The sequence below is a fragment of the Zingiber officinale genome, chromosome 10A, assembly GCF_018446385.1.
Source record: "Zingiber officinale cultivar Zhangliang chromosome 10A, Zo_v1.1, whole genome shotgun sequence".
NCBI lineage: Eukaryota > Viridiplantae > Streptophyta > Magnoliopsida > Zingiberales > Zingiberaceae > Zingiber > Zingiber officinale.
In genome coordinates, this window is record NC_056004.1 from 27,196,138 (window position 1) to 27,218,459 (window position 22,322).

Below are 22,322 nucleotides of genomic sequence, written 5' to 3' on the forward strand. Positions count from 1 at the left end.
CTAATCTACTGATAAATACATCAACCAATTTCAATTAATTACCTCATGCCATAAACATCCTATTCCCTGGACTTTGTGCTTGGAGTCTCTTCATCTCTGAGTCTTCGTCTACCCTAGCATCCAATTTGCTTGGGTTCCTACCTTTGCCAAGAATCCGGCCTTTGACCTTCTTGAACTTCTCTTGCCTTACATCTGGTATTCCAACCTACAAGGACTTCTTCTTGCCAAAAACTTGATCCTTGACATTCTTGGACTTTTGTTGTCTTGCATCCGGTCTTCCAACTTGCAAGAACTTCATCTTGCCAAAAATTCAATCCTTGAACTTCTTGGACTTCTCTTATCTCGCAAACTTGTAACTCAAGTTAGATTCAATGTATTAACCTAAACTTAAATAATTATAAATCATTGAAACTTCTCATCTAGGACATGATTGCACCAATAATTTCAAGTCCGGTGAGTTTACGAAACTGTAAGGAGTCCAACGATACTCTCTATTACTTATCTTATCTTGGCATCTCTAACGGTGTTATAATATTATGCTAACTTTCAATTTAAATGTAGTCATGATTTCTGAGAAATTGGGGTCATGTTGACCCTAATTTGGATTAGGCCATACCTATCTTGGCATCTCTAACGGTGTTATAATATTATGCTAAGTTTCAATTTAAATGTAGTCATGATTTTTGAGAAATTGGGGTCATGTTGACCCTAATTTGGATTAGACCATACCTACGATCGTATGAATTATCATCATCAATAATACTAATGTAATTAAATTAAAAATCAACCTAACTTTAAAATTAATATTATAATAGTTATTGCATATTGTGGCAAAAGGTGAATACGTTCGCCCCTAGCGCTCCCGCCAACCCGTTTCAGGGCCAACACGAAGGAGGTAAATCACGAGCGGCTACTAGCCTTTGGAATAGTGACTAGCACATAAGGGAGGTATTTACCTCGGGTTTACCGAGATTCGAACCCCAGACAATCATTATGACAACACCTCATGTGCTAACCACTAAACTCATCCGATGAGATATTTTAAGCATATTAGACATATAAGAGGTTTATTATGGTATGTACTTTTTAATTTATTTTAATGATGGATAGAAAATTTTTTAGAATTAGACTAGCTAATTTTAAAAATACCTATTAACTGACATTATCATATGAGACGTTGCATAGAGGAGTGAGGAGTGAGGAGTGAGGAGTAGAGGATAGAGCCAATTGGTTGCATAGAATAAAAAAAACACTTTTGAGCTTTTTCAAATTTTAGAACACTTTTGGGCATTGGAAACTCTGGGCGCGCCCAGCAATTCCCGTATTTAATTTATACATTTTAAAATCGATAAATTAGGAAAAAAAATTTCTAATCATAATTTTAACTTTATATGTAATCCCTATGTCAAAAAAATTTTTATTTTCACTCTTTGTATATAAAATTTTATTTGTTTCAACTCTCTCATGCAAATATCATTACCTAATTGTCCTTTAAATCTTTTAGGTAAAAAAAATTCAAAAATGAGTATAATTCCTCTTAAATTCAGCACTTTAAACTAGAATTCAATATATTTTAATCAAAATTCAGTATTTTAAATAAGAATCCAGTATATTTCTATCAAAATTGACCCTTCATATTTTTTAGATATAAAAAATCTAAAAATAAGTATAATTCCTCTTAAATTCAACACTTTAAATTAGATTCAAGTATATTTTCTATCAAATTGAACATGACTTTTTTTCCTATTTAATATAATTCTCTTTAAATTCAGCACAATTCAAAGAAAATCTAGTATATTTTCTATCTAATTGAGTATTATTTAAAGAAAATCTAGTATATTTTCATCTAATTAAAGTGGAAAAAGAGTCGTGCTCAATTTGATAGGAAATATACTGAATTCTAATTTAATATGTTGAATTTAAGAAAAATTATACTCATTTTTAAAACTTTTTATATCTGAAAATATTAGGGACAATTAGGTAAATTAGTGTATATTATTTTGGACTAGGGAGTGGAAACAAAGATTTTGATCAATGGAGGCTGCATGTAAAATTGAGTTTATGATTGAGGACTGCATACAAATTCACCCTTTTAAAATAGGTAAAAAAAGGGTATAATTCTTAAATCTCCTCAAACATCATTAAAATAAGTTTTTTATTTTATTTTTTCATCGCATTATGATAATAGTGGGATTAATGATTCATGATTTTAACAATTTGTAAATTTCTTCGAATCGAGATTAAGCCAATAATTATATTTGATTTACAAAGTAAAAGCGAATCAATAAATTAAAATTACAATTTGATTTGCCATTTTTATTGATTTTTTCCCCTCTGGATCATTTGATAGCTGCCACTGGTGTGTGCTTCTGTTATGGGTTTATGCAGAATGGGCTCATAACAGGCTTTTTCATAAACCCGGTCCGGGGAAAGAAATGGCCACAAGGGTTAGGGATTAGAGCACTATATAAGCATCGTGGGAGGAGATGAAGTCTAAGGCGGGGAGCGGCGGCGGCGAAGAGACCAGAGGAAGGATACAGGATTTCTCTGCTGCTCTGTCAAGATGGGTATAGATCAAGAACTCTAGATTTGTGTGGTTCGTTGTTTCTCTCCATCCATGGTAATGCTAATGGCGGGATTATGTTCCCAGGTATCTCACGAGACTCCATGCACAAGAGGCGGGCTACCGGAGGTAAGAAGAAAGCCTGGAGGAAGAAGAGAAAGTAAGCATCCTGACACGTGAAATATTTTCTTTCATTTTAACTTTTGCACTTAGGTGTTGTTTCTGTTCTTTTACTTAATTTCGCATGAACTCAAAAAAATAAAATCGGATTTTGAATAAAAAAACATCGATGATCTGTTATTCGTCCCTTTTAAAATCGTGCATCTAGTTGTTTCGTGGTAAGGTCCGCGCTTCATAACTTGATTTTGCGGGGGGTTTTTTTTTTACCTTCGATCTACCCGTCTAGTTGCTTCCCTAGTTTTTTTTTCGCTTTTTAATTTCTTATCCTGGATAGAAGCGTATGTTCTATATACTGTTTACTCAACAAAAGAATTGATCTTAAATTTTATTCTGTATTTATTTATATTTTTCTATACTGTTGGAAGGTATGAGTTGGGAAGACAACCTGCAAACACAAAGCTTTCAAGCAACAAGACTGTGAGAAGGATAAGAGTTCGAGGAGGCAATGTAAAATGGAGAGCTCTCAGGTTGGATACTGGGAATTATTCATGGGGAAGTGAGGCCGTGACACGCAAGACTCGTATACTTGATGTGGTCTATAATGCTTCAAACAACGAGCTTGTGAGGACACAAACCCTTGTTAAGAGTGCAATCGTCCAGGTGGATGCAGCCCCGTTCAAGGCGTGGTATCTCCAGCATTATGGTGTTGAGCTTGGGAAGAAGAAGAAGACTGCCGCCGCTGCCAAAAAAGAAACAACTGAGGTAGTTTTTTGTTATATCTTGTTTTCTGCTTCTATCAATTCTCAATAGTCATGGCATTAAATTGTGTAACTGTTCAATCAAGTTTGACTAAATTGGTGGGAGAACATTGTAGTTATAAAATTTATGATTGAGGAGGCCAACTTAGTTTCTTGCTTTGTTAATTTATTATTCATGTGCCCTGAGTTTGACATAAATGTGTAGTGTCATGGTTACAAATTTAGTGATTAAGTATTAAATTATACTCTGGTCGTAGGTGTTCTCATGAAAATGACTGTTGGTACAATTTTTTTCCTTTGCTGTGCATCATCCAACAGATAATTATATAATCTTATACAAAATTGTTCTTCATTTAAATTATAAACCATATTCCATTAGCTTTCACATCTGGTTGGTAAAATATGTGCCTCATTTAATTATGCTGATGATCTGCATTCCTCTTTACATATGTCAAGTGGTTCCTACAGTTCAGAATTTTGTGGTTAGATCTCTTAGCATAACTTGGCCATGTCCGTGACCAATTATTTCTTTGTTAATGATGTTTCCTTTTGTAGATGTGCTTGTATGGTTTAATTAGTAAAATTCCAACTCTGATTTTTGATCTGATACTTTCACTGCCAATATTATGGATTTGACTTTCATAAAATGGTTTTATTTGATCAATTTATCTACTTGAGTCAAATATTTATGTTTTTAGTAAATTTATCTACTTGAATCAAATATTTACTCTACTAATTTGGTTGGCGACCTTTAAGTTATCATAATATGCCTTTATGAATGCTCATATATCTCAGTGGTGCAAATCGATGGCGATTCATTTGTTTTACAATGTAAAGTTCTTTTTGATTTGTCCGTTTCATCATCTGCAAGATAACTGAAATATTCTGTGAATACCAGTGATCCTAAAACTACTTTAATTTAAGCATCCAATTATACACTACAAGTTTGTTAGCTAAACTGTCTCACTTGCTTAGGTTCTTATCCAAAGCATAGCATAATTTTGAGAGTATTCCTTGGCCCATCTTATTCTCTAAACTATTGATGTCTGCTAGGGGCAAGAGGCTGAAGCTGCTACTACAGAGGTAAAGAAGAGCAGCAGTGTACTGAGGAAGCTGGAAAAGAGGCAGCAAGATCGGAAACTTGATTCCCACGTTGAGGATCAATTCAGTACTGGAAGGCTGTTAGCCGCAATCTCCTCTCGCCCGGGCCAGTGTGGTAGAGCTGATGGGTAAGCAGAATTCTATTTAATTTAGTCTTTTGATGCTATTCTTCATTGCCTGTTGGCCTAATCTGCTACGTTCAATGCACAGTTACATATTAGAAGGAAAGGAGCTCGAGTTCTACATGAAGAAGATCCAAAAGAAGAAGGGCAAGGGAGCAACATAAGTATAGTCATGAATTTCTTGTTTTCTTCCAGTTGGCTTCATAATACTTAAGTTTCTCCTCTTAGTTCTTGATATTCTGAACTTAAGATATATTTGCTTGTGAAAATTTTGGCACCGGGCTATGTTGGTGGCTTTGATCCAGTAACTCAAGACCTTTTTAAATCAGTGCCCTATGCTATTCAAATATTTTGTTTGTGTTTTGCTATGCGCCAAGTATCTTCGTTTTGAATCTAAATCCCTAGCGATTGGTTAGCTCATTAAATCGATGACGATATCTACCTGTTTATTGCGTTCTACTTTCTGTTGTTTTTTGATGAAAATGAATATCTAAGATCATTCTTTTGTGGTTTATTTCTTGGGCATTTTATTTAACTGCTTATTTGGTTTTGTGCATTGTAGTCATTTTCGGATTGATTAAATTGCGTGTCCATTCCCATTCTTTTTTTTTTTCATAACTGAAAAAAATCCGTAGTGTATTTTTTTGTTAAAAAAGTCGACTTAATTCGGCATCTTTCCTCTTTCATTTTTTGTTTCGATTAGTTTCTTTTATCGTAACTTTTGTCCCGGGGCATAACGAGACACGATAAGTACAGTTTGATATAACTTTGTATGTTTTAGTGATGCTTTTAATTAAAAATTTGAAAGAAAGTAAATGATATGGAATCCTAAAGTAAGTTTTTAATTTTAGATTAAAGATGTGAATCTTGTATATTTTAAAGTGATATACATTTGAATAAGAAGCCTGAATTATATGGGAGCACATCTTATATACACTATGTACGATATTTTTAGTTAAGTACATATTTGGACGATGTTTAGCGTCTTGTCTTATGATTTTTGTTCTTATAAAAATATTTTTAGCTTCTCATCTAAATAGATATGATAATGATTTTTAACGTCTTGTCCAGTTTCATTTGTGTTTCTTTACCCAACTGGTTTGACTTCTTATTATCTTGATTCCAGACCTCTTATAATTTCACAAACACACAAGTTAGTGCATGATACTTATTCCAAAGAAACACCTCCAACTAATATCAAGTTACAATTTTTGTCTTTGTAAATGATGCAAATTCACATCTATTGTAACATTCTTTTCTTGAAACATCTTCAGCAACAGATGTAAAAATTAATAATTTATAATATTATTGAGAGTTGCAAACACATATTTGTTAATAATTAAGTCATACTTATTTATCTAGGGAAAATCATTTGAACATGCTATCTAAAATCTCCTTAAACTTTTTTACCCCTCTGTAAATTTTGAGGTCAATCTTCCGGAGTCTCATCCATACCTAGAAAATAAGGCGCCGCCAGTCTCTATCTTTGCCTTCAGTTGCGTCTTAGTATGTCATCAAACAACTATCGATTAAAAAGCACACGAAGTTTACATCTTTGATCCGAAATTAAAAACTTACTTTGCCATGCACTGGGGATACATGACACTCTTGTGACCGGAGTTTTGCCCTCTAGCGAAGAATCAACAAAGTTAGTCTCATACTTCGGAAGTGCTCATTTTTCGGCCCTCGTGACCGACTTCTCCGACTTCGGAAGTGCTCATTTTTCGGCCCTCGTGACCGACTTCTCCGACTTCGGAAGTGCTCATTTTTCGGCCCTCGTGACTGACTTCTCCGACGCATCGAAGCCCAGCAGACCAAGCCATAACTCTGTGCCCTTGATGTAGTTTGTCACGGCTTTCATGTCGTTCGCTTTCTTCCAAATCTCAATAAAAAACACCACTGCTTCCCAAGTCCACTACGAATCAATCCAAAGCTCTAATCTTGATCTCAAATTGTCAACGACTTACTGTGTCTCTTTGTGCCGCTGGACGAAAACGAAGGAGATGGTGGAGGAATTCGTTGAGACATAGATGGAGGGAAACGGACTACATATTTTGGGTAATACACCAAACAAAGTACACGGTTCAGTAAAATGTTGTTATTTCTTTTTAGTCATTTTGCTTTTCCAACCGGATAACAATATCTCTTGGATTACACATAAAAATATAAGTTTTATCTAAAAATGATTTCCTTTCCTTTATTAATATTTCCTAAATATTTATATCTTACTTTTTTTTTTTGCGTACTCGAATTATTTCAATTTGTGTAAATGAATTTTATTATGGAGTTGCTTTAATCGATATTTTAAACAAATGAGTTAAAGCAGCCGGCTAATAAATTTTTAAAATGATTTAGTTATCGCCTAGTATAATATAATATATAAATATATATAAATTATATAAATTAAATATTTATTATCAAATAATTAAATAATATTATAATTTATTGTATAAAAATCTTAATCTAAAAATAAAGTAGAAATTAAATTATTAATCATACATAGTTATGTAGTGAGAATATCTTTTCATCCAAATAACCAATGAGATAACTGATTAGATACATAGTTAGATAGGGGTTATCAATTTGTAGAATAGCTAAAATAGATGAATTGATACGATTATAATATAAAAAGGATAAGAAGGGAAATCTGTAGTAAAAGTTGGAAAATGAGAGGAGAGGATAGAATGATGAAGGATCGATGAGGATTGAGGTAGTGAAAAGAAGCGATGTAGAAATTATGTTATGGGGATGTGATTTGAGAAAGATAAAAAGTTGAAATTATTAATAAAATTTAAAATTATTTTTAGTGTCAAAATAAAAAAAATAAGAACATAACTTAATTTTAAATTTCACTAAATTAATTAAGAGTTGGTTATTAAATGATACATATTCTTAATTAAGTAAGTTGTTAGATAGGCTTAGCTTCACGTTTCAATTGAATGTTTTTATTTTGTACTATCTAAAGTTATTTTATACTTTGTTTTTTTTTATAATTTTTTTAAAACTATTGCCTATTTTTTTAAAAAAAAAATAGAATAAATAAGGAAGCGCTTATATTTTTAGATCTATTTTTCATTAAAAAATATTATTCTAGGAAAAAGATTTTGGGCCTTCAAATAGAATGATAATTTTTTTTCGAATTCGATAAAAAATTTGATATCCGACCCGAATAGAGGAGGATATGAAAGTAATTTTTATATCCAATTAAATAATTAGGTATTTGAGTATGAGTATTTTTAGATATAGGTATGGAGGCGGATATTGTAAAATTCTATCCATACCCTATCCGATATCCGATATATGTATTATATTATATATAAACCCCGCTAAAATTTCGAAGTGTACTTGACCATTGACACTTCTATATATTTATATTATATATAAGTTATAAACCCTATATCTGTGCTAGAATTTTGAAACGCACATCTCTTTTTCTCTCGAAGTCGATCGAAGAGGTGAGAGCGAGTCAACGAGATGAGGAAGACGCTGCGAAGGCGAGGATTAAACAGTTCAAGTGACCCAAAAGTTTATCCTTGCTTCCAGCTCCGCCTCTGTTTTGGATGAAAAAAACAACCATCTCTGACTCTCAGTTCATCGAATACTATTTAGGGTTTAGGGTTGTCGAGGTATTTTTTTTAATGATTTTGACTTCTTGTTTTTATTTGAAAATAAGAGGCTAAAGATGAGAAATGTTAATGATTATTCCATTTATCTATGGTTTGAACGAGAAAGTCATTATTGTTTTCTTTATATTGTCTTTTTTATTTTTAACATACGTTATAACATCATTTTTAGGTATATAAAATGAACCCAGTAGATTCTACAATAGAAAATGAAGTGTCATTATCTAATGTAAATCATGAGGTTCCACAAATTTCTAAAGTAAATAATGAGGTTCCATAAGATTAACCAAATACGACATCTGGTACTGCTGATGCTTCTCCTAGTGCAATAGAAACGAGAAAGTTAACATCTAATGTTTGGAATCATTTTCGAAGAAAGAAAATTAATGGAATGGATAAAACAATTTGCATGAGCATTTCAAATTTGTCCAAAACAAACTGTTAGTGATATAAGGCAGAAAATACTAATCAAAGAGAAAAACAAGGGAGATTTTGTTATTAAAAGCTTTCAATTTAACCAAGAGACCTCAAAGTATATGCTTGCTGAAATGATAATTTTACATCAATATCTATTAACAATAGTGGAGCATCATGAATTTTGTAAGCTTTTAGCAAGTCTTCAATCTTTGTTCAATGTTCCATGTCACAATACCATTAAGAGTGATATATTTAAAATGTTTGTGTTCACGTTATTGTCCTCAGGGCGTAGCACAGTTGGGGACGTATGATTTTATGACCGAGAGGTCCAGAGTGATATACTGAATATGTATGACTATGAAAAGACAAAAGTAGTAATGTAAGATATGACAAATAAATTATAATTTTTAATTAACTTACTAAATTTTCTGAAAATTTTTAGAATTTAAACTAAATAAATATGATATATTTAAGGGGATAAATTTAATAGAAAGTAGATTTAACTATCCTAAATTAAAAAATATTTGATTTTCTTAAATAATTCCTTTTCTTTTCCTATTCATCCGAACCTTAACTCCTCGATCCTCTTCGCCGCCTTCCCCTTCACAGAAATAGATAAATATATTATAAATGTTCAATCTTTTACCATCTCAAACATACAATCAAAAAATACAATTAGAAGCATACATCATGAATTAGACACATAAGCTCACACCCAATGCATGAGGTGCTAGTCAACAAGAGAGTCCATGACATCTCTTGACTTATGTACAAAACTATAAGACAACGAATGCAAGGACATGCAATACAACTCCATAAGACCAATCAAATGGTGCCATTACGTTTCCACATTTTGCCACCAACATTGCCAGCAAAGTCAATCTGCCACCCAATTCAAATATGCTTGCCACCAAAGTCAAACTACACAACAATGACGATGAAGACAGCCAACGTGCATTCGCCGCGCTATCTGCACAATCCGTAATATGCTCTAGCTACTAGAAGGCCACCTCAAGGTGAAGTTAACCTCTTTAATTCCTGTATAAGTCCATAAAATTATAAACATGGATTTGGATCTTGTACAATATTCTATCGACATTAGAAATCATTCTCTTATAGCGACACATGTTGCAGACTTACCATAGAATATATATCATACTAGAAACTTCAAGATATTGGGCATTCATTCGCCAGCTTACACCATTATAGTGTTGGCCAAGAATATGAAATAGCTCCGTCACTGAGTTAACTTCATAACTTATCTCCAACCAACTCTTCACATTGTTCCAAAGAGCACATGTGATAGGGCACTCAAAGAACAAGTAACTATTCGATTCATCTTGACATTGACAAAGTATACAAGTCTTGTTCTCCACATATGACATTCTATCAGTTGTTTGTAGCCTCCTATGAGCAAGTAACCATAGAATTACCCGATGTTTCGGCATAATCTCCGGCCTCTAAATCAATGATGCCCACGCCACCTCAGGACCTCTCGGCATGAAGAAACCATAGGAATTTATAGTCTCATTTTTCCCCGCTGCAAACCACTCACCCAACAACATATCCGCCCCCACTTCCATTTGCAGCCCCTTGGATTTTGTTCCGAATGACCATAAGCCATTTAATAAGAGGAGAGTCTGAAGCTTTAACTTCCCATTGCCCAAAATCAAACCCCTTGAGGTAATGTTGGTGCACCCATCTTACCCATAGTAAATCTGCATTGGTTTGAATCACCCATAGTGTCTTGCTAAGAAGAGCTTCATTCCATGCATGACGGCCACGAAATCCATAACCATGATCATGTCAAGAAAGACAAATAGTGGCCCAAGAAATAGGAGGATGCCTTGAATACCACACAAACGTACGACATATTGCTTTGATCTTTTCAATGACACCGTCAGGAATAGGGAAAATAGAAAGCCAATAATACTCCACTCCTTGAAGCACTGTCTTCACCAACTCCAAGCGCCTCGCAAATGATAAAGTATTCTTTGGCCAAGAATTAATCTTCCTTGTAATAGTATCAAGTAATGACCCATAGTTTACAATCTGGAACTTCTCCGCTGCTAGTGGAATCCCCAAGTATTGGTCCTTCATTCTACCATCAATCCCCACCATATACATATGAGACTTCAATGAATTAGCCCGAAGCCCTGTTTCATTGTCAAAAACCTCCAAATAATTCGTCAATACTTTTATTGAGGACTCATCCACTTGTGCAAACAACATCAAATCATCGGCATATGCAAGATGGGTGATGCCGACCTCTTTACACATAGGATGGAAGTGAAAAGAGGACATCAAGGAGGCAACCTACAATTTGCATAATAATACACTTCTATGCACAAACCAAAAAGTAGGGGAGATAGGGGGTCACCTAGCCTTAGACTGCGATACCCACTAAAGAATTCATAGATGCCATCATTTAGAGAAATAGAATAGGAGACCATAGTTACACACGCCGTAATTCATCCACAATATCGTTAGAGAAAACCAAAACCAATAAGGATCACGATGAGAAAATCCCAATCTACTATATCAAATGTCTTCTACAAATCAACCTTAATCATACATCTCGGGGAAATTCTTTTGCGGCAATATTTCCGTAGCAACTCCTGAGTGAGATTAATGTTGTCATCAATAGATCACCCTTTCACAAAAGCCTCTTGTGCGAGATCCAACAAGTCCCCCAAAACCCCACTAACCAGTCGACCAATACCTTTGCAATGACTTTGTAGAACACATTGCAACATGAGATGGGCCAGTAATAAAAAACTCTTGGGGCATGGTCTGCCTTTGGCACCAAAGATATTAATGAATGATTCTATTATTTGAGTGATTTGCCACTTTGAAAAAAAATTCTTGAATGACTGCGATAAACTTTGGCCCAACAATATCCTAATACGAAGTGAAAAACTTCGCTCCATATCCATCCAGACCCGGTGCCTTGTCACTCCTAACGTTGTATAAGGCTGCTTTAATTTCCTCCACCTCCACCGACCTGATTAAGTCCTCAGATTGCCCATGAGTGAGTTTCCTTCTAGGAAGACTACTGCTGTCCATAGGGTCACATGTCACCTTTTGCCCAAGTAGATCATGAAAGAAACCCACAAATTCATCTACCACTTCACCTAAGTTTGATGTTTGCTCCCCATTTTGCTTTGTGAGTGTGATGATAATATTTCTCTTGTTATTCCGCTTCACTATATCATGGAAGAATTTAGTACACTTATCGGAGTTTCTTAAGTAAAACATTCTTCGCATGCTACTGATAAAATTATTTCTTCCCCTCTGCAAGTAGAGCAACCTTTCTCCTTATATGATCATAGTTAATGGGAATAGTTCCTCCTGCTAGAACCCCTTTCTGTATCTCCTCTAAATCTATATTTGCTCTTTTTGCCTTCTCCAAACTGTACCCAAAATGGTTTTTATTCAACGCCCTCAATCTTCTTTTTAAACCAGTCAAATTTGCTTTAAAAATAAATCGAGCATTCCCAATAACCGAGGGTCGACCATGAGTTCAACACAAGCTTAGTGAAACTTTCATGGAGTGACCATATAATAAGAAACTTGAAAGGTCACTTTGGAAGTCGATCTTTCACTAGAGTGTGCACTATAGTGCAAGAGTGGTCTGAGAGGCACCCGAGCATCATAAACTCTGCATAAGCATCGAAATTTGCCATTAATAAAAAAAAAAATCACTAAAGCTCTATCCAATTTACAAGAAATCATACCATTGGTCCAAGTGAGTTGACATCCAATGGAGCGAAGATCCACCAAACTGTATATTTGAGAAAATTTTTTTAGAAATCCCACATTTTATAATTGGTGACCAAAGAGTCCCCTTGTCTATCCAATGTCGATATAATAGAGTTAAAATCCTTAAGAATCATCCACGGTTCCGACATAGACGGCTCAAGATCCATAAGAGCCTCCCATAACGACCTCCGAGCAACAATGAACCGAACCCTGCAATGAATGAATTGTTCAGTTATCGAAAACACATCCATATCAACTTTGTCTAAGTCCCAAAGAAGTAGTATATGACCATGATTAGACATATCAAAATTATGAACATGCCCCATACTTGAAAACCGCCTATGCATAATAGGGTTAAGAGAATTGCCATCACTCTAATAATGTCATCACTTGAATATCTTCTCTCTAATAATGTCATCACTTGAATATCTTTTTGCTTGAGGAGGTGATGTGCCCCCCCCCCCCAATGTTTTAGGGACTTGTGAATATCTAGCTTCTCTCCATGTTTTAGGGACTTCTATCGTAATGCACTTAATTGTTTAACTTTGATATCTGATCGATATAATCATTTGTCTTGTTCTAAATTTAATGTATCAATCTTGAAATTAGCTTGCTAGCCTAGAGAAGTCCTATGCCATTTGTCTTAGTACTTTTTGACAATTGATATAGTATAGTCATCGCCTCATATTACATTTCTTGTTATGCAGTTAGAGATGGTGAGGAATGTCTATCACAAGCTATGGATTTGAGTGGATTGTTACTTCTTTACGCATCCCTTGGTGATGCTGAAGGGATTCTAAAACCAGCATCTCTTGCAAAAGAACAAGGAAAGAATAACATTGCATTTTCTTTGCCTATTCATGCTAAGTAAATTGGAAGATTGCTTTCAATCATTGGTAGACAGGTAATTTCGTGTTATGTTGGTTATGAGCCAATGTACTTTCTATCTCATATTTTTGTTGTCCTGTGAAAGTTTACCTTCTTTTATTAAAGATCCATATTTTATAGTAATCGTAATATCACATTCCAAAAGTTGCACTGATGGCGAGGTCATATCTTCCCAGCAAAGTATAAAAAATTGTATCATTTTGGGAAAAAAAAAATCTTAGTAAGGCATGTTTCTTTTTTCTTCACTATTTTTTTCTGAGTAACTTGTTTTTTGTTAAAACATATGGCATGAAAAGTAGGTTATATTTATTTAGATATACAGAAGTTTCCTTTGAAAAAAAGGTAGATCCACTATCTTAGCGACCCCCTAGTACCAGTCCCATGGATATAGAAGGAGGTACGTACAAGTACACAGGCCATAGACGCATGATGACGGGATTTCTTTTGAAATTTTCTTGTGAAGTTGCTAACTCTATTTCCTAACTCTTTATTTGTGCAAAGGTCAATCCAAAAGCTGATGATTCTTTGATTGATCCTGAAGAAGTACCTATTTTATTTGATGGTTGACAGATTGATTTAGACTTATTTAGTAAGGTCATCATCTTTCGAGTGGATTTCATTTTTTTTAAACGAGAATTGTAGATAGTAATAGGATAATGGATATGATATGGATATCTGATCATCAGACGGATATGAGAATTGAGAATGAGAATGAAAGTTAAATACCTAAAGGGTATAAAGATGAGTACCGAGATGATCGAATATCATAAATAGGGATGGATATAAAGGATATGAAATCAAACTCAAATCTGACCATTGTCATCCCTACCATAATCGTAGGGGTGTAAATGAACCAAGCCGCTCGTGAGTTATTCGAAACTCAATTCGATAAAAGCTCATTTGAGCTCTTTTAATGAGATTTGTTAAGATAAACAAACCAAATTCAAGGTTCACAATATTCAACTCGTTAGATCGTAAATATGTTCGTTAGTAAGCTCATGAATCAACTTTTATATGAAAAAATAATAGTTTTGATATTAAATTTATAAATTTTATACTCTACTTATAAAAAAGATATAGACAAATATATTAAATTTATTTATTAGAATAAAATTATAAATTTTAATAAGTATATTATAATTTTATTTAAATATATAATTTAATTTTTAATAAATATTTAAATTTATAATTTATATTTATTAAATTTGTTTAGACTCGATAAAAGTTTAAATAAATTGATAAACTATAAATATATTCGTTAAATAAAATTCGAGCTCAACTCGATTATAAATGAATCAAACTCAATTGTTAAGCTCGATTACACCCTTACCTGACCGTTCGTCACGACGCTTCATCAAACGGCGACGGGCTACAGTCTACATGCGACGCATCTTTCTCAATTTGTCACTGAGTTGGCGATGTCGAAGCTCTCGTCGGGTGGGACGGCCGCGGGTGCCTCCAGCAACAAATCCTCGGAAGGTTGGAAGAAGCGCATCATTGTTCCCACCGTACTCGCGGGTACCCTTTTTTTATTTTTTACTTTCGAATCAACTAGTCAATTATTCTCCTCCTTAACCATGATTCAATGCGAGCCGATTCAATTGATTTCAGGGGTCGTTGGCGGAGGAGTTGGTTTGATCTCGAAGCATCGGAAAGCTCTTGGCGTCGGTACCACCGCAGCTTCCTTTGCGGCTAACTTTGCCATCGTCACCGGATGCTACTATAGTAATTCTTTCACCCTAATGTGTTGTTTTATTTAGCAATTTTAGTGGGAAGATGAAATAACAGATACGGGTTTAGTTCCTAGTCAATCGCTAACTGTGCCAGAAAAATGTTATCGAATTTTTTTTGTCTCGCATAGTTCTTAGATAATTATCCATCAATTGCCTCTAAGGAAATATTAGGTCTTAAAATTCAATAAAATCTGCGCCTTAATAAAGAGTTGTTCTTCCAATTGCTTTTCCCCATAAATTTTCCTGAATTCTACTTTGCATCTTAGACGATCTTTTGTGTTTTAGTTAAAAGTAAATCTATAAGAAGTAGAGCAAAAAGGTTATTTGTATCTGGAAGCCTATCTGTACAGTGAATCTCTAAGCATACCACAATTTTCAATATCTTATTGGATATTCAATAGCAAGACTTCATATAAAACGTTTACCACTCCACTACTTGTACAAGATACGGAAAAATAAACCTTTAATTGTGGAGTAGGTAACATAATGGCTCCTTAGTCACAATATGGTTTATCAAGAAAGATTAAAATCTTAGTAATAGAAAAAAGTTGCAATATATGCCATAAATGCTGAGGGATATGCCATTTTCATCTGGGATGTTGTGTTTCAAAAAATATACAGATTCCTAAGATTGGAATAAAAAAAATTGATAGGCACAGATAGGGATTGATGACTCTTACTTATCAACAATTAATTTACTAAAAGGAACTTCATTGCCTTGCTCCTATCGGAATGATTTAGTCATGATTATCCCTAGTTCGAAAGGAAGCCTTATCAAGATCTTCAGTTTACCTTCCCTACTCAACGAAGAAAGTTTTAGTCAAAAGTTGACATTTTCCTATTCTTTTCTTTGTATTTAAGGATAACACATCTTATGGTTCTCATTATCTCCATTGGAGAAATTAAAGTGACATAGGTTTATTCATAATACAGGCACTTATATATAATTTAGTTTTGTGATGGTATTTCTTATAAACCTACATTTCTAAGACCAATCCACAAATACATTTGTTACAAAAGGAATTCATAATTTATGCATACTGAACTATTATGAAATAGGTACTTAAATTGGATGCCTGTTACATGATTCAAATATGAATAAATTTAGCCCCAGGTAATATAGCAATGGTTAGGTCCTCCAATGGATAATCAAGGGTTTGAACCTCAGCTGCGGCTTGTAGGGGACTTTCTCTCCCATGAGAAGTGGGCTAAAGAATGTTAGGCTTAGACAGATTTTATATTCTAAGCCCTTTTACGAATATATCTTTATGAAGAAAGAAAGAATACGCATGATAAGGATGCTGGTGCAGCTGTGTCAGAGACATCAAATCCAGAAACCACAATTCCAGTGGTGACAACAATCAACAAGGAAAAGGCTATCATGGTCTACAATTTACACATGACACATGGAAGCAATAGTGTCAAGTTGATGATTCAAGCATCTTATTTTGGTATTATATAGCTAGGTAGTGTCGGAATATGTGATGTGATCTATGTTAGTGCCGAGGAGGAGTAAATCTATTAGAGGACCTTATTATAAGGAGTGAGGAGAGGAGTTAGCAGAGAAAATATCAGCATATCAAAAAATTGTTGTATAATTGTAAACAGAAATAGATCAAGGAGGGATCTGACTTTGTTTTCTCCAAATGTTTACCCTTTAACAACAAAGATACGGAGGCTTTCTTTTCCCTAGAATGAGCTTGCAGGTCAATGATAACATAATTTATCTTTCCTTCTTTAACTCATTGAAGTAGAAGACACAAGATGGTGAAGAAACTCATTGCGTTCAATGAAGACGAGATGATCTTTTCTGGAGTGTTATGTCCATTCATGGGATTCTGTGCTCAAAGTTTTTGCAGTTCCTACCAATATGATAGGTGCCTACAGATTTATTTTGGATTTTTGGACCACAATTATTGCAAAAAAAATATTAGCCTATTTGCCAGCTAATAACTTCATTCTTCATCTAGTGCTCCATGGAAGTGGCAATTTTCTCTAATTTTACTAACAATCTCATTGATAGAAATGTAGTAGGATGATTTTTGGTCATTTTTGTTGATGAAATTTATGAGGAATCAGTTAAGCAGTTAAACTGTTGTGGATCCTAACAACAATAACAACCTGTGTTTGTTCGAACAGGATGTGGATCTGTCAGAATAAAACAGAGTACTCCTATACACAGGAATTTTGTCAAACTAACCTCGTCTATAACTTGAGGGTTGCTTTCCTTCTAATGTCGTTAAAGACATAATATGTTCTCTACCTCCACTTTCGGACTATAATTTGGCTAACTAGAAATTGTGGCTTTTTAAGTTTTTATTAATACCAGATATAAGGGCTGCTTGTAATTACATGGATGTTGTGTTTGTTTGGATGATGACTTATTGAATGATAAGACTCTGATTCATTCAGGTAATAAAAGAAGGTTGTTGTTATCTCTTTGATGTTGATATGGCTATGTGATGACGAGGCATTGAATTAGGGATCGTCTTCCTCATGATTTTGTTATGTTACTTTTGTCCTAATACTGCTCATTGTTCCCTTCTTCTCATGTATGCCTTCGCCCTTTCCTCTCCCTGCTTCTTGTTCCCTTAACGTCCATTATAGATTGGTTTCTCTCACTGATTAGCATTGGAGCAGAAAAGTGTGCATAATTTGACTACTGCCCATTAAACTTCATATCTACAATATCAAGATTAATACCTTCATTCCGACTCTCTGAACTCCAAGCAGTAATGTTGCCAGGATTGTCGCATAGTTTTTCTTATGTCTGATTTCCGATCTCAATGAATGCAACAATAGAGGAAGTGAAAATAATTAATTGCATTCTTCATTGCGAGAAAAAGCAAAAGTTAAACAGCAAACAAGCATTTCCTATGGTACAAGCTATATCATAACTAAGAAAAACATAAGATCTTGTAAAGGGATGAAACACTTGAAGACTACGTACAAAGGATAAACTTGAGCTTTGAAATGGATGTATATAATGTCTCCGATCGAAGTGCTAGATGATGAAGCTGTTGCTGCTAAGCGTGCGAGGGAAGAGCAAATACTTGCTCAGAGAAGACTTGGTCGATTAAGTAAAGAAGAATCTCAAGTTAGAGATTTACTATAGCGTTGATCGATCACTTGGAGAATCTCAAGAAGAATCTCAAGTTTGTGATGTGCGAGGGATTGAGGAGAATAAAGACTTTTATTTAAATATTTTAAAATAAAATTAATTTACATACAAGGTTCACTCCTTTTAAATTTCATATATAACACAACCTTTTCACTGGTTAGAGATGGAATCGATTCTAATATTTTCACTTTCATTGGAGCAAAAGGATGCAACTTCGATATTCTCAAATCGCAATAATCAGTATCAGTCTAATTAATTAATCAAGCAAATCAATTGCCCAATTTTCAAATTATTATTTAAATACTTATTTCATATTTTTAATCTGATCTATTTGAACTGAAGCTGTTGAAATGAACCGATTCTAATTAGAAAATTTCATACTCGAAAAATTTATTTCATTGTAACTTATTCAATGTCATCGCAACGTTATCATTATTCTTCAACTACAATAATAATGAGACTGAAGGGCCTTCAGCTTCTCCTCTCGATCCAACCAGTCTCCACCCCGCTTCCATCTCAGGTCATCACATCAATGAAGGAACCGTGAAGTCTGCGGACAGAAAATTCAAAACTCAAACGTCGATTAATTAAAATTAAACCGAGAAAGATATCGATCATCATTGAGTTGCATGATTTCCTACCTCCGCACTTGGTTCCTTTGCGCACCGTCTTCCCGCACTTCCTGGCGACGAAGACCGCCTTCTCCAAGCTGATCCTCTTTTCGATACCCGGCGGGAGATTATCGCACAGGCACGGCAAGTCGACCTTCTTGATTTCGGCGCAGCACGCTGCGGAGGGGTTCACCTTGGGGCCCGGGATCCTAACGTACTTCATGCAGTCTGCGAGGAGGTCGCCAAGGTCTGCTCCGCAGAACTGGGCGCTCGCAGGCGAGGCGGCCGAGAGTAGTAAAGCGGCGACGATGGCTATCGCACAGACGAAGAAGGGAGCCCTGTGGTGCGCCATGATGAAAATTTGAAAACTTGTATCGTCTCCAATTGTCTCGAGTGATGAAACTCTCGGGAGTTTTGTGCACTATATTTATATGCATGCTGTGGCAGAAGAAGAAGAATTCGCCGAGAATATTCGCATTAAGTACGTGAGATTTGGATTCCATGCATAACTGCAGTTTCCATTTGATGGATTACCATAATAACCATAAGGATTAAAGGACAGCATCAATTTTTCTTCCATTTTATAAATATTTGTTTCCATTTTAATATTTCCCATATTTATAGCCGAGCAATGAAAAAAATTTTAGGAGAAGTTCAAGTCAACCTTTTCACTTTTTATTTTTGTAGGTCTCATTATTTTATGTGACTTTTCTTTGAATTTTTTTTTCTTAAATATATATGTGCCCGTTGGGAATTAAGTTGGGCCATTGGGCTTCAAGCTGTCAGACCAACCGTGGCTGGGTGGAAAATTCATCATTTTGTTAGCCAGGTCATGACGAGACGGTTGGACTTGTCAAAAATTCATCACCTGGCTGATCAATTTGACCTATCATTAAATGATAGTCCACAAGTCGATCAAAAAATAAAAAGAAATATAAAAAAATTGAAGCTTTTAAATTTAAATTGCACCTTTGAATTTTCCACCTCAATTTAAATTTTTTCCGTAGGTCCATACAAATCTATTACGGGCCGATCCATCAGGACCGCCAACTCGCAATCTATTTAAGTCCACTTTTTAAATTAATTTATAAAATTTAAATTCAACCGCTTTTGAATTATTTGGTGGGATTCTCGATGGACTAACTCAAATGGACGGTCATAATTAGGGCAGTAAATGGGCTGAGTTAAATCGAGTTTTGGGTTATTCAAGATTATTTGATAAGATAATTGGGTAGAGTCGATATGAGCTTAAATGAATCAAAATTTTGAAATGATTATTTAATCTTAACTTGATTTATTTTTTTATGAGTTTGAACTTATTTGAAGCTTGACTTGTTTAGATGTTATTGAGCTCTCAATTCAAGCTTGGTTCAAACTTGGCTTGAGCTTAGTTCAAACTTGACTTGTTTAGATGTTATCGAGCTCTGATCAATTCAAGCTTGTTTGATTGTTTGATTAGTTATTGAACTTGATAATTTAAACTTATTTGTTTATTTTTTTTATTTTATTATTTATTTAGCATATTAAAAAGAATTTTATTAATGAATATGATTTATGAACATTGTTTACAAACGTTGTTCACGAACGTTAACGAGCTGAACAGATATGTGTTCAAAGCTTATTTATTTAGTTTAACGAGCTGTTCAAATTTGTTTATTTAATTAATTTTATGTACATTGAACGAGCATAAACACGTTCTTATCAAATCGAGCATCAAACTTATTCATAAATACTTGATTCATTTATGGCCATAGTTCTGATTGTGCTCTACCTATAGAATATCAGAAGAATTACGCAATTTACGGTTTCACGCGTCCAGAAAATTGAAACCTTTTTAATAAGCCAACTCAAATGAAATAGGTAAAATATATATATATATATATATATATATATATATATATATATATATATATATATATATATATATATATATATATATATATATATAATATCAAAGAAATAAGCCAATAACTAAAAGGACTCGATCCTAACAAAAAGATAATAAATTAAATCAAATTTAACTTATGTCAAAATTACACTCTCCTTCTAAACAAGAGAATTATCAATTTTAATATTACTTTAAATTGACGGGAAAACTATAGAGATCAAATTAATTCTTTCGGCTTGATATTCGTAGACAATTTTTCAAAACTTTCAATCATTCAATATAATTATCAGAAAAAAAACATATCGTGTTACAAACGATAAATAAATATTATTAATATTATAATTAATCAAATTGAAATCAAAGTAGTTTTTTATTTTGATTAAATGGAATCAAATTGAATGTGTTTCTAGCTTTCTATTTAATAGAAAAATCCATTTTTCCATTTTGAATGACAAGAATATTTTTTATTTAATGATGGGATGAAGTCATTTTTAAACAAATAAATAAATATGCAATCACATTAAGAAATATATATTTTACCGTTTAAGGTTTAACGATGTTTATTTGAGCCAGTTTAAATTCAATTAAAATGTACCAAATAAATTTTTTATTAAAGCAACAAACACCTAAAAACTGAATATCTTTTAGATAAAAAATAAAAACTGCAACTATATATACGACACACTATATTTGTTTATTTTATAACAAGCTACTTTTGGACTTTTTTAACTTTATTTTTTTTATAAAATAAAATTATTAAGAATTGAATAAAAATTAAAAATTTATTATATAAAAGTATTTTATTTTTTTCAAAAACTAAAACAAGGTTTAAAAAGAAAACAAAAGGCGCATCATGCTTAACCTTTATTAAATAATGCTTGTCACAGTTGTTCATAATTTAGACAATTGAGTCTATTATCTACACGATACAAATGATGATGTAAGATTCAAACCGCCATGAGGACCGAAGCTCCCGCTCTTCTTTTTTTTTTCTCATTCATATTTTTAAAATTAATCCTTTCGAAAATAATTTTATTTTAACATAGTTCGACAGGTAGCACTGGCTCAAGCCTACGACAGAAATATAATTAAACTTTGAAGGCGAATAACGAAAATTTTTCCAAATCATCAGAGAGAAAGAGAGAGACCTCCTTTTACGATGCAAAAGGAAACAAAGGGAAGATGAACTTTGGCCATTAAAAAATTAAGATAATAAAAATTAATTTGGGATTAATTAAAATTTAGATTTAATCATCAGAATTAATTAGGTTTAAATTAAATTAAATTAATTTTAATCAATTTAAGAAGTGCTATTTTTAAAGAGGGAAGGAATAGGGGAAAAAAAATTAAAAAGGAATATATTTGGGATAAAGGAATAAAAATATAAAAAAAATTAAGGGAAGAAAGAATTAATTATTAAAAAAAATTAACAGTTAAAAAAAACTATCCACTTGGAAAGTTGACAGAGGAGACTTGTCTCTTGGAAAGTGCTGCGATCCCGAGTGAGAAGTTTGCAACTTGCTCCTAGCCACAATATGAATGAACGTGTCGGTAGTATCCGGCCAAGATCTTCAAATCACCTTCCAATAGGACACACTCCTATCCTTTGTTCTCT

At 33.6% G+C, this 22,322-nt stretch overlaps 3 protein-coding genes across 5 annotated transcripts; 2 read left to right on the top strand and 1 right to left on the bottom strand.

Annotated features, from left to right (window-relative positions):
• The first annotated feature begins 2,451 nt into the window (after nucleotides 1-2,451).
• Nucleotides 2,452-5,013, top strand: LOC122027639 (40S ribosomal protein S8-like). Its single transcript, XM_042586634.1, has 5 exons — nucleotides 2,452-2,567; nucleotides 2,651-2,723; nucleotides 3,109-3,445; nucleotides 4,495-4,670; nucleotides 4,753-5,013. Exons 1-5 carry the CDS (start codon nucleotides 2,564-2,566, stop codon nucleotides 4,826-4,828), a joined length of 666 nt encoding a protein of 221 aa, XP_042442568.1. The 5' UTR covers nucleotides 2,452-2,563; the 3' UTR covers nucleotides 4,829-5,013.
• A 9,663-nt stretch (nucleotides 5,014-14,676) lies between these two features.
• Nucleotides 14,677-17,500, top strand: LOC122027729. 3 transcript variants are annotated; one of them, XM_042586738.1, is made up of 3 exons: nucleotides 14,677-14,872; nucleotides 14,966-15,079; nucleotides 17,227-17,500. In XM_042586738.1, the coding sequence occupies exons 1-3, from the start codon at nucleotides 14,773-14,775 to the stop codon at nucleotides 17,301-17,303; spliced, it is 291 nt and encodes a 96-aa protein (XP_042442672.1). In that variant the 5' UTR covers nucleotides 14,677-14,772; the 3' UTR covers nucleotides 17,304-17,500. The 3 variants fall into 3 exon arrangements, with proteins under 3 accessions (XP_042442672.1, XP_042442670.1, XP_042442671.1); XM_042586736.1 differs by lacking the exon at nucleotides 17,227-17,500 and adding an exon at nucleotides 16,362-17,149; XM_042586737.1 differs by lacking the exon at nucleotides 17,227-17,500 and adding an exon at nucleotides 16,398-17,148.
• Nucleotides 17,501-18,732: 1,232 nt separating this feature from the next.
• On the bottom strand, nucleotides 18,733-19,171 carry LOC122026553 (protein LIM3-like). Its single transcript, XM_042585292.1, has 2 exons — nucleotides 18,850-19,171; nucleotides 18,733-18,758 (listed from the first exon to the last, which is right to left on the bottom strand). The coding sequence occupies exons 1-2, from the start codon at nucleotides 19,169-19,171 to the stop codon at nucleotides 18,733-18,735; spliced, it is 348 nt and encodes a 115-aa protein (XP_042441226.1).
• Nucleotides 19,172-22,322: the final 3,151 nt, after the last annotated feature.